The following is a 12,514-nucleotide window of genomic DNA, read 5'->3' as shown; positions in this document are numbered from 1 at the left end:
TTTGTCTGGGTCACCCTCTGTCTGGTCTATGATGTGATGGAGCCTCCTATGGTTGTCGGATATGCTCCTACCCGGAACATATCCCGTTTGGTTTGGGTGTATTAGTTTATTTATCATTGGCTTAAGTCTATTTGCGAGTACAGTCGTAAGGATCTAACTGAAGTAAAGGTTTTATTGATTTTCCCAGATTTGGCTGACAGAGACTGACATTCAGGGATCATGCTTTGTTCTGCTGAAGCACAATGTGGATATGGCTGGGCACGGCAAGGCCTTATTAATAAAAGTAGTTTGATGAAAAACAGATGAAAATACTGTCAGAGCAGCATCCTTTTCAGTGAAACAGGCTAAGCCAAAGTCAATTGACAAAAGTCTATATGAGCTGAAGCACTGTGTAGGTAAGTAGAAAAGTCTTTGCACAATGTTTTAGAAGTCTTTAAAGAAAAAGAAGAATCAATGTAGGACCACAAGCTGTTAGACTCATGAGTAGTAGGAGATGCAAGCAACTCTACAGCAAGAGGTAAGTTCTCTCAGACATTTACAGTACTTTTGTATTGGAGAAAAAGTGCAGCAGATTACTTCTGTTCCCGAGCAGCTCTGCAGATCTCACTGTTCCTGAGCCTCAGTCGTGGGAACAAGATGGAGGACTTCTGGGGACTCCTGCACTGCAATGGGACGGTCACCGCTCGCAACCAACAATCTTCAAATCAGTGGCTGTTCGGCGTTTCAGCTCCTTGTGTTTACCGCAAATAGCAACACCGCGGTTCCTGGCTATCATGATGGACTTTCCTTGCTTCTCGGGTGCCGCACTTTGTTGAGGGGCTCAGGCTCGGTCAGTCCTGCTTTCTGGGAGTCCGGAGGATCTTCCTGGAGCTCTTGGCCAACTTAAAAGCAACGCATACGATCTGGTGTTACTCTCACTGGCTCTTCGGTTCCAGCAGCAACTGCAGTGGAAGTTCAACCAGCTTCGAGAGGAAGTCCAGCTGGCTTACTTTGGAGTTGATTGGTCACACCAACTCAAGGGGAGAAGTAGTCCTTGCAGGGCTTCTCTAGTCGAGGCGAATTCAGAGCTTTAGCACAGCACAGTTCTTCTTCAGATTCCTTTGCCCAGTGGTCGACTCTGCCTTCCAAGCCAAAAAGCCTTCCCTTTTATGCAGGTTTCTCCCATTCATTCCAGCCCAGCTGTCAGTCACCCAGCAGGGTGGCTGTCCTTGCTGGAAAGCTAGATGGCCAATCACCTAGGAGTGCATTGCTGTCTCCTAGGAGACTAAGCACAGGGAGTTTCGGACACCTCCCTCTCTTCCTGCCCCTGCCAGACACCCTGGAGTCTGAGGCGGGCTTCACTCGTGAATACCGCCAAAGACAAAATGAACAAAGGGACCAAACCTGGTTTGGCGCGCAGAGTATATCTCAAGAAGGACCTTTCCAGAATGAAATGGCGAGAAAAGAAGACCGGAGCCATTTTGACAAAAACGGCACCCTAGGGTGCTTTACTGCAGCTGCGAAGGCAGCCTGCGGTAAAAGCACACCACTGTAATTAAAAGTAAACCACTGCCACCAGCCGTTCATCGAGGAAAGGGTAACATAAAAAAGTTACACGAGAAGCTAGACAAAGGGTTGCTAAGTAATCTCTCCAGCACCCTATTGTAAAATGGTCTGTGCTGGGTCTAGAAAGTTACAAATGTAAGTAAAGTCAATTTCACTTTACTGCTCTTGGAAACAGTAGTTTATCCAAGAAAAGGTATTTAAACCTTTGGGAAATCTGAAAGACTTCCCTGGGCCACTGCACTGAAGCTGCTGTGTGAAAATGTAAAAGATGACGACTATGGAGTTTGTCAGACTCCACAACCAAAAGAAAGTGTTCAAATCATAGTAAAAATGAGAGAGTGGGGAAAAGGGTCTCACCCTCTCCAGGTAAAAAATTCAAGTCCTCAAAATCCAGCAGAGTTGCTGGGGTTCTATTAAGTAGACCGGAATTAGCACATTTCTGAGAATTCTGTAACGGGGAACAAGTAAGAAATGTCAATACCAGGAGGGAAAGTTCCTTTTAGCACATTGAGAATGTGTGCAAAGGGAGCAAAAGTACATGCTTGAGAAAGTGAATAAGGGAAATTCTGCATCGTGGATATGGAAGGCAATGCCCCTATAGCGTATTAAGGGAGTGAATACAAGGAGAAATGCTACAACAAGGAGAGAACTTTACTAGCGCATACTGCGAAAGTGTGTACAGGGAGAAATGCTGCACACTTGAACCGAGAGAGACTTCCAAGAGCACACACAGAAACTCATTGAAAGTGGGAATGCTGCCGCCTAAAACCTGAAATACACGTTTCCAGAGACAGCGAGAAACTAATTGAACGGAGGAACTGCGCATTCTGAAACTTGAAATGCAAATTTGCCGGGACATTAAGAAATAGATAATTTAAAGAAATATTGTAATTGGGGACTTGAAGTCAAACATCTGAGACTTTAAGGAACTGCTCATCGAGATAAGCGCTTCAGGCTGGGGGTTAACGTTGGTGTTGCCAGAGATTTTAAGAAATTGATCGTACTTTGAGGTCCTTTGCCAAATCTAGAGACAGGCTATTAGTCCTAGACCACCTATCAAAACCTTTTGTAACTAAAATGACTAAACTCTATCTTGTGTTTTCTGTCACCATGTTTGGAAGATTGCCAGAAGAAAAGGATAAAATGACTAAACTCTATCTTGTGTTTTCTGTCATCATGTTTGAGAGATTGCCAGATGAAAAGGATATTATTTTGTATCGTGCAGAAATCCCACATGATTCTTTAGCAAAAGCATTACCAGCCGCTATCACCAAATAGCAACAATTACAATATGTTGACTAAATGCTAACATGTAAGCAGAAATATTCCTGACGATACAATACTATGTTTTGTTAAATGCTGTAGCTCAGTCGTCTCTCACACAAGGAATGTACACTCAGTGTAATTGTTCACCGACAATATCATAATGATTCATCCACCACCAGGATCATGAAATCCAGCAATTTAAAGGTGTCGCACAAAGAGAAACACACACAAAATAGAAATATTTCATGTAATGACGCACACAAGTGAACAATAAAATGTTCAGGTGTGTCCTACTGTCCCAAGATTGCACACATGAAAATACTACTTTAGTTAAGAGACAGTGGGCCAGTGAGAGGCCTTTCCTGCATCACAGGGAGGCTGATGATTCTTATAGACTGGAGCCTGCCCTATTATTTTGTTTAGCCACATTACTCCAGCATAAAAGCTGAAAAAGCAAAATTGCACCAAGCAATATAGAAAAGCAGATCTCTTAACTGCAATATTCAGCAATTCTCTCCAAAACAAACACACTTGAACTAGCTTCTACATAAAGGTATACAATATAGTAGAGCTTGAACGATGAGGCACTCTTTCTGCAACACAGAGCTGCTTATTCACACCAGAGCCACTGCATATACTACTGTAAGTGTGCTGGATAAAGTTAATGGTGTCTCTAGCCAGTCCTGAAAAGAAATGACATGTAACAAACTCACATGCAATGAACAACTTTAAATGGTAATTTCAAGGTTGTGTAACTTTCTTGCTTCTGTAGGTGGAGATCAGCCATCTTAAGGGTCGGCAGATTGTAGTACAAGATCAACTCCAGAAGTTGCACACAGCATCGCAATTGGGAACATCTGGAAACTCCTCTCCAAGCACTAGCACAGCACCGTTTAGCTTGCTGCGCCACCATGCTTCGGACTTCCAAGCCGACGAAATGGACTTTGGAGATGTCATTTGGTCCCAGCAGGAAATCAACAAATTGTCCAATCAGGTGTCGAGGCTTGAAACTGAGGTCACTCATTGGAAGCAATTGGCACAGGTAACAAAATGTTTTACATAAATAATGATGTTTAATTTGATTCAAATTGGAACTACATTTAAAATGTTTTCTATTTACAGTTGGAAGTTGGTATTTCATGTAGTAATGGTGCAAAGTGAACTGTTGAGTGGCTTTAGGCTGCATGTATATGCACATAATATATACAGACAATATTTCCTTACTCCTGGCTTGTAGCTCTGATATGATTTTAGGTGGGAGTATTTTGATTACCATTTTTTAAAGTCGTGAGTAATATGATTTTTAGGGCGTACACAGGTAAAGCCCCTCTCCCAATGGGAGTACTTTAAGTGAGTAAAATGTTTTAACTGCAAAACAGAAATGTTTTTGTAATAAATATTTCTTTGCATCTAGTTTATTCATTTACATTAAAGCATACATTTCTACTACATCAGGATAAGCAGTAATAATGGACGTTTCTTCCTGTGACACTGCATGGACAACTGGTCCAAACATATCCATGGATCGTCTCTGTGTGAAAGCATGGGGACAGGTTTCTATGTTTCCTATTTTTTGTTGGGCAGTATATTTACTACTTATTTTGAAGGTATTTGCCTATTTTTGGGGAGGAAAAGCAGTTTACCTGTAGGGCTGTCTAGGGTTCTTTGAAGATTTTGATGCAACTCATCACTGTTTTTGTAACTTTTAATATCGTGTTTGGGACATAGGATAATCCTTCCTCATTTATTTTCCCAAGTGAGAGGTACTATGATGAGCGAGACTTGGGAGAAACCATACTGTCCATCTTGCATGACTTTCTATTTTTTGTTCTTTTCACTATTGCCTATTGTACATTCTTCTATGCCTGCAGGAGATGCGCTATTTGATATACTTGCATTGAGAATACACTTGTTTTTTTGCAGTAGGGAGAACAGTGTTTATTTTTGTATTTAATTTTCCTTTTTTGACTGGTTACTTCTACATCTTTCATTATGTCAGCCAGGAAAGACTGGTGATCTTTTGTTTTCTGTATTCCTTGCACACTTATCATGCATCTGTTCCCTGCTGGAGAAGCTTTGCTGATTGTAAGAAGTAGAGCTAATATGAGTAAGGGCTTTGCATTTGGGTCTTTCAGATCATTTCATGCCATGTAACATGCATGCTGTAATTTCCGGTCACCTAATCATGTAACTGAAATAGAAAAGCTAGAAGATACTACTCCTACACAAATTCATTTTCACTGATGACTGGACCAGAGCAGCAGTTTACTTTAGTCCTCGGGTCTCCTGACTAAGAGACTGAATAACTATGCTGTTTCATTCTGTACTAGTGGGGGACAGTGTGTCACTTTATTTGTCAATGGTAAGGGGTTCCAACATTTAGGCTCTTCTCGGATCTGCATGTGCAAGCCTCCCATTATTTTTCTTGTTTTAAATTATCAGAATGGATTACCCATCTTAAAATCAACTCCTTTGCAAAATGCTTTTGGGATTCAGTTGTTGGTAGTTACAATTATTTCTTTACTTTATTTGCTAACTAATAAGACTAACACTCAGACAGATTTTTGCATGGATTGAACTTGAGTGACAGTATCGATAGTTAGCATGACGTTTAGCAGGTAGACAACGTAATATGCAATTTTTATAGGACCAAAGTCTCTGTTCCTACTGAGTGTTGTCTTGGCCTAGAATAGCTCTTAAATAGGTGCTGAAGGTAATATATAATACTTCTACTTCTTTGTTTGGAACTCTGCCAACTAGGCTTAGAGTTGATGGCCTGAATCTTGTTATATAGCTTTTTAATCAAGACAATGCATTGCTCACTGCTATGAAGGCATCGAGAAGCAGACACAGACAACTGACTGATATTTGGGTTACAAACTTTTATTCAAATGAAAAGAAGGTTGGAAGAAGACCTAACTTGCCCCATGCTAAGGTGCGATTTCCCTATCTAAATGAAACTAAGGATATTCTTTGCCAGGAAGTCCAAATAAAATATCTGTCTGTGTCCAAAAACTATACCTGCCCTGCCCTCACATCTAATTATATAGAATGTGTAGGGATGTCGGCATAAAATTGAAGTGCTAAAAATCAAAGTTCAGAGCTACTTCCAGCTCATAAATGGAAAAGGGTTCTCCCTTCCCCAAGCTTCAAACTGTTCAGGTTTAAAAAAAGAGGTTCCCTTCCCTACGCTTTGAAGTCTTTAAAGATTTCAGAAAAACACCATTCCTTGGGATCTTCAATGCTCCAAAACATAAAGTTCAGTTCCATAGTTGCAATTCATACAGATGTTCTTCCTTTATCTTTATTCAGTCACAACAATCACAAAATGGCTTTTCCTTCGGTGGGTGTGTTCGGTCTAGACGCAGTTGTCTTATCACACAGTCCACTCATTACAGGTCATGCAACCGACACATCTTACTTGCATCTGTTTCATTAATATCTTGCCACAGTTTCAACTTAACCATGAGGCTTTATTTAATCCCCTTATAAACTGCCATTCGAGCTTGAGTTATGACTAGTTTTTTCATCATTCACTTGTTCAACAGCTTTCACTTGTAAAACCGACATGTGCTTCCCAGTTCACTCTCCTGCTAGGAAACCCAATTATTAGCACAGTTCTTTAGCACAGTTCCTCATATGCTTCCCAAGACACACTCCTGCTAGGAAACTTATTCACTGTGTTCATTCTTAATTATCACACCTGGCGTGTGATAACCTCCCAGGTTCCTTTGGCATAAAGATTTTGTTACAAGTATCTTTGCTTTTTGCCTAATTCTTGGCAATGCATGATTATTCAATTGTCTGAATTCCTTGCTTATTCACCTCTTGGCCATTCATGCTTATTTAACTCCTGGTGATGCTTGCTTATTCATCTCTTAGCAGTGAATGCTTATTCAACGCCTAGGCCCACAGCTATCAAAGCGTTTGTACAGTGTAGTAACATTAAAACAAAAGCTTAACAGGTCATAGTCAAGATCAAGATCTCAGAGCAAATTAAAAGACAGTTCATAGTTATTGAATAACCACGTTTTCAACTATTTCTTGAATGCTGACTAGGAGGACTCATTTCTTAAATGATGAGGTAGGACGTTCCATAGGGTGGTGTGGGGGCATAGAGCTGCAGCTCACCCCCCCCACTCTGGCAAGTTTATAGTCAGGGACAGCTAAGGTAAGTGGTTTGGAGGAACTGAGTAAGCGATTATACTTGCTTATTCAACTCTTAGCATTTCCTGCTTCTCCAGCATGGGGTCTGGCATGGATTCACATGCTCATGAATATTCCCCGTCGTCAGGCTGGGAATCCTCGGTAAAGAAAAAACCAGTATCAGTTTCGTTTCTGATCTGTCTTTCGTAGTAGTAACCAATCACTGGTCTCTGCGTCATACTGACCACAGCCAATGACTGCCCTCTACCTAAGCACCGCCTCTGGCAGCCATCTTCAGATTTTTACCGCACGTTCATGTGTTGGGATCCTCGTGCTATTGCTCTCGAGCGTTAGTGCTATTTTTTCACGTTTTTTCTCAAAAACTTTGTTTTTTCGGTCAAAAGAGCCTCAAGCTCCACCGACTCTCTATCCGATCGACGGAGACCCGTGTCGGATTCGTCTGCGCCCCTCAAGGGTGAAGATTTCGTTGAGCTACGCTTTTGGAGGACTCCAGAAGTTTCTCAGGCCCGGTCATGGCCCAGGAGAAGGGAAGCTCGACGCCCGGAAAGCTGTTCAGGGTCTGCCCTGGATGCCAGCTGCAGAACGTCTTCAAGGAGGACGAACACTCTTTTTGTCTCTACTGCCTACATGAGGACAAGACGCACGTGGAGAAGGACTGTGCGTTTTGCGGCAACATGTCGGAGCGGACCATGAAGGACCGCCATCAACGTCTCGCCAACTGGCTAGAAGGGAAGAGCCCGTCCGGCGAGAAGAAGAAGAAGAAATCCGAGCGGTCTTCTAAGACCTTTGAGGACGCCCCGGCGACGGTGGTCCAACATAAGGCCAAGCACCGCGAGTCCGCTGGCACCGGGAGCGCCGAACGGTCGGGCTCTACGGGCGCCAGGCAGGGCGCACCCTCCCCGACACCATCAACCACGAGCCAACGCTCTGGGTCGGGTAAGAGGAAGGCCGAGCACCCGGCGAAGCTCCTGGAGAGGCCCCAGTCGAGCTCGAAGGCGGAGGGGGAGCGAGGCGGTGTCCCCCCCCCTCAAGGATAAGGCGGTGAGCGCACCTAAGGTGGTGAAGGCCTTAATCCATCCGGCCCTCTTTCGAAACTGTCGCGGCGGCCCTGGCTCAGCCTGTGCAGGCTACACCAGTGGTGGCGACCTCGGGGCTCAGAGTCTCCCTGCCACCTCGGAGGGAGTCCTCTTTTGTGCCCATCAATAGGACCCCCGTGAAATCCCCCGAGGGGAAGAGAAAGGGGGGGCAGGGCGTCGTCGTAGATTCGGCTTCAACCTCGGAGGAGGAATTGGTCGAGGTCTTAAGCCACGGCCTCGGCGTGGAAGAAGACCGGCCCGTCGGGATGGATCCCGACGCAGGTGACGACAACATTGTCGAGGGTACCGACGGGGCCCCTGATCGCCCGTCGGATTCCCCTCTGCCAGCACCGCAAGACAACTCGGCGGCCATTTTGTTGGCTATACAGTCCTTATGCTCAGAGATAAGGACGAGACTACCGTTGCCGACGGAGGAACCTATCCCGTCGGGGGACCCAGAACCGGGACCTTCTGGTGTTTCCCCTACTAAGAAAAGAAGGATCCACCCTCCACCTCCTTTTCAGCCGTCGCGCCCCGTCCAGCCCTCCTCCCCGTCCACCCGAGGGGATGATACGGGGACTGACACGGCAGCGACGGGTACGGACGATGAGGTATACGACGAGGATGTACCGTCGTCGCCTCCCACCAGGGCTTCTCCGCCCGACGAGATTGGATCGTTCCACTCCATGATCACCAGGGCATCCGAGCTTTTCCAACTCTGCCCTGAGGAGAAGAAGAAGGAAGGTTTCCTTTATCAGCGGCGCGAGGCCAAGAGGAAGACGGTCCTCTCAGTGCCTCTATTGGACGACATTTGGGATGAGGGCCTCACCCTCCTCAAGAACCCTTCCACGACGCCAGCTAGAAGAGACCGGTACGAGAAGAAGTACCGGGTCCCGGACACGGCCCCCCTGTGCCTCCGGGCGCAGCCTACCCCGGACTCTGTCGTCTCCGCGGCGGCCAGGAAGAAAGCGGGGGGAGGTGCGGCCTCCACATCGACTTCCCCACCGGACGGTGAGGGAAAGAAATTGGACGCTACGGGACGCAGAGTCATCTCGTCGGCAGCGACGACGATTAAAGCGGCCAACGCCTTGGCTATCGTGGCCCGCTACAACAGGGAGCTCTGGTACAAACTGGCTCCCCTGCTGGACTTCCTGCCGGACGACAAGAGGACAGAGGCCCTGGAGATCCTGCAGGAAGGTGAGGTGGCTTCGGACCACGCCATTACCGTTGCGACGGACATCGCCGACACTGGGTTCCGCCAGTTGGGCAACGGCGTTTGCCTTAGGCGGCGTGGATGGCTCAAGGCTACGGACTTCCGTCAAGACGTTCAGACCAGAGTCCTGGACATGCCCTTCGATGGGAACAACCTGTTTGGGAAAACAGTGGACGATTCCCTTCAGGCCATTAAAGCGGACACTGAGACGGCCCGGGCCCTGGGAGTTCTGCAACAACGACGGACGCCCTTTCGGAGCAGCGGAGGCAAGGGCGCCTCCAAAGGTTCCGGCGGCGGTTTCTCCACCTACCGTCAAGCGGCCCGCTCGTCGTCTCAGGAGGCCTACAGAGGACGAGGCAAGTCTGGCGGACCCCGGCGTCGTCGCCAAGGAGGTCAAGGCGGCAAAGCCTCGACGAAGCAGGATTGAACCGGCCGTGGGGTCGGGCCCCCACCGAAGCACCCCAGTGGGAGGCCGGCTGGCGAGCTTCGTCAGCGTGTGGGAGTCCATCTCCATCGACCGTTGGGTGCTGGACGCCTTGGCCCGGGGCCACGCGCTCGAGTTCCAGAGAAGGTGCCCGCGCGTCCCCCCCGTGGCCAGGAGAGAACTTCACGTCCCTCAACTTCTCCTGGAGGTAAAAGCGATGCTCAGGAAGGGCGCCATCGAACTCGTCCCAAAGAGGCTTCGGGGCTCCGGAGTTTACTCGAGATACTTCCTCGAGAAGAAGAAGACGGGGGGGGATGGCGCCCCATCCTGGACCTGCGACGTCTGAACAAGTTCATCAAGGCGCAGAAGTTCCGGATGGTCACCCTCCAGCACGTCCTGGGTCAGCTGGAGGAAGGAGACTTCCTGTCGTCGTTGGATTTGGAGGATGCCTACTTCCATATTCCCATCCTAAAGGGGCACCGAAAATTCCTCAGGTTTGTGGTCCAAGGGCGTCATTACCAGTTCAAAGCCCTCCCCTTCGGACTACGGTCAGCACCCAGGGTATTCACCAAGTGCCTCGCACCGGTGGCGGCGCAGCTGCGCCGCGAGGGGGTCCACGTCTACCCCTACCTGGACGACTGGCTCATCCGAGCCAAGACGAGGGAGCTCGCCGTGGTTCACACGGCAAGGACCGTCCAACTTCTCACGGACCTGGGATTCTCCGTGAACTACGCCAAATCCCACCTGGTACCCGCGCAAGACGCTCTGTTTCTGGGAGCGAGGCTCAACACAGTGTCCCTTCTGGCCTCCCCGTCGGAGGAGAGGACCAGGACCATCCTGGGCAAGGTGCAGCGGATGTTGGTGGCCGACGCGGCCAAGGTGAGGTCCATCAAGTCCCTCCTCGGAATGATGTCTTCCTGCATCTACCTCATTCCCATGTGCAGGCTCCGGATGCGCCCGTTGCAGGAGTTCCTGGACGCGCACTGGATCCAAACGACGGGCAGCTTCGAGGAAAGGATCACACTCGACGAGAGTTTCCGACGAGCGATCCAGTGGTGGGGCACCCGCGCGCATCTGACGGCGGGCTTGGACTTCCAGACCCCAGCCCACCAGGAGACAGTGACCACGGATGCCTCCCTGGAAGGGTGGGGAGCGCACACCGAAAATCTGCACGCAAGAGGCCTTTGGCTCCCGACGGAGAAATCCCTACATATCAACGTCCTGGAGCTCCGTGCAGTGTTTTGGGCCCTCAGGTCCTTCCTTCCGTCCCTCAAGGGCAAGGTGGTGAGGATCTTCACGACAACACCACCACCATGTTTTACATCAGGAAACAGGGCGGAACCAGGTCCCCAGCACTGTCCAAGGAGGCGCAGGACCTGTGGCATTGGGCCATTGCCCAAAGGATATTTCTGGTGCCGTTTCATCTGGCAGGGATAAAAAACACCATCGCCGACTCACTCAGCAGGGAGCTGCGCTCGTGCCACGAGTGGGAACTACGGCAGGATCTAGTGGATCGCCTCTTCCGACGGTGGGGCACACCCCAGATCGACCTGTTCGCGACGGCGACGAACTCCAAGTGCCGGAGGTTCGCCAGCAGGTTTCCCCAGGCGAGGAGCATGGGCGATGCTTTCTCGTTCCCCTGGGAGGGCCTGTTCCTCTACGCGTTCCCTCCTTTGCCACTGCTAATCCGGCTCGTCAACCTGCTCAAGAGGTCACGGTGCAGGATGATCCTCGTCGCACCTGCGTGGCCGAGGCAGATATGGTTCCCGGACCTTCTGGACTTGTCAGCGTCCCCGCCAATCAAGCTGCCAGTGGACGCGGATCTACTCTCCAGAGAAGGAGGCGCCATCCTCCACCACGACCCGAAATTGCTGAACTTGCAGGCCTGGCTCCTGCAGCGCTAGAGTTTGGAGGATACGACATACCGGCCGACTGCAGAGAGGTTCTTGCAAAGGCCAGGGCATCCTCGACTCTTAAATGCTACGGACACAAATGGAAGAGGTTCTCTGTCTGGTGCCACGCACAGAAGATTAACCCTCTACGGATTAAGGCCCCCCCAAGTACTGCCGTACCTGCTGACGCTGGCCAAAGCTGGACTGGCACACGCGTCCATCAAGATTCATCTTGCTGCGATCTCCCGATACACCAGAACCACGGGGCGGACGTCCTTGTGTTCTCATCGTCTGGTGAAAGAGTTCATGAAGGGACTGTTCAGATCGTTCCCGCCGGTGAAGGCTCCGGCCCCGGCCCCGGCGTGGGAGCTCAACGTGGTGCTGACCAAGCTCATGGGACCTCCGTTCGAGCCTCTGCACTCAGCTCCGTTGAAATTTCTGTCGTGGAAAACAGCGTTTCTCGTGGCCATCACCTCCGCACGACGAGTGGGAGAGATCCAGGCCCTTTCCTGCAAGGCCCCGTACTTGACTTTTCACAACACGAGGGTAGTGCTCAGGACGCACCCCTCCTTCATGCCCAAGGTAACGTCGGACTTCCATCTCAACGAACCCTTGGTGTTGCCTGTGTTCTTCCCGTCGCCTTCGTCGCCGGCTGAGAGGACTTTGCACTCGCTGGATGTGGCTAGAGCGCTGAAGTTCTACGTGGACCGCACGAAGTGTTTTCGGAAGACGTCACAACTCTTTGTGAACTTTGGACCTGTCAATCAGGGGAAGGCTCTCTCGAAGGCTTCCATTTCCAGATGGCTCTCCGGCTGTATCATGTACTGTCACCGGTTGGCAAACCGACCGCTGCCTGGCCGTCCGAGAGCCCATTCCACCAGAGCGATCGCAGCTACCACGGCGTTCCTATCTGGTGTGCCCCTGCTGGACA

At 49.2% G+C, this 12,514-nt stretch overlaps 1 protein-coding gene across 1 annotated transcript in view; it reads left to right on the top strand.

Annotated features, from left to right (window-relative positions):
• The window catches only part of TRIP11 (thyroid hormone receptor interactor 11), a 1,018,241-nt gene that overhangs the window by 198,316 nt on the left and 807,411 nt on the right, over positions 1-12,514 (top strand). The window contains exon 4 of the mRNA XM_069637842.1: positions 3,584-3,853. Coding sequence (XP_069493943.1) covers positions 3,584-3,853 — 270 coding nt within the window. The remainder of the gene's footprint in view (positions 1-3,583; positions 3,854-12,514) is intronic.

Source organism: Ambystoma mexicanum, chromosome 14 (genome assembly GCF_040938575.1).
Source record: "Ambystoma mexicanum isolate Mex_15411 chromosome 14, UKY_AmexF1_1, whole genome shotgun sequence".
Taxonomy (NCBI): domain Eukaryota; kingdom Metazoa; phylum Chordata; class Amphibia; order Caudata; family Ambystomatidae; genus Ambystoma; species Ambystoma mexicanum.
Note: the sequence above shows the minus strand (reverse complement) of the source record. Positions and strands in the feature narration are given on the sequence as shown.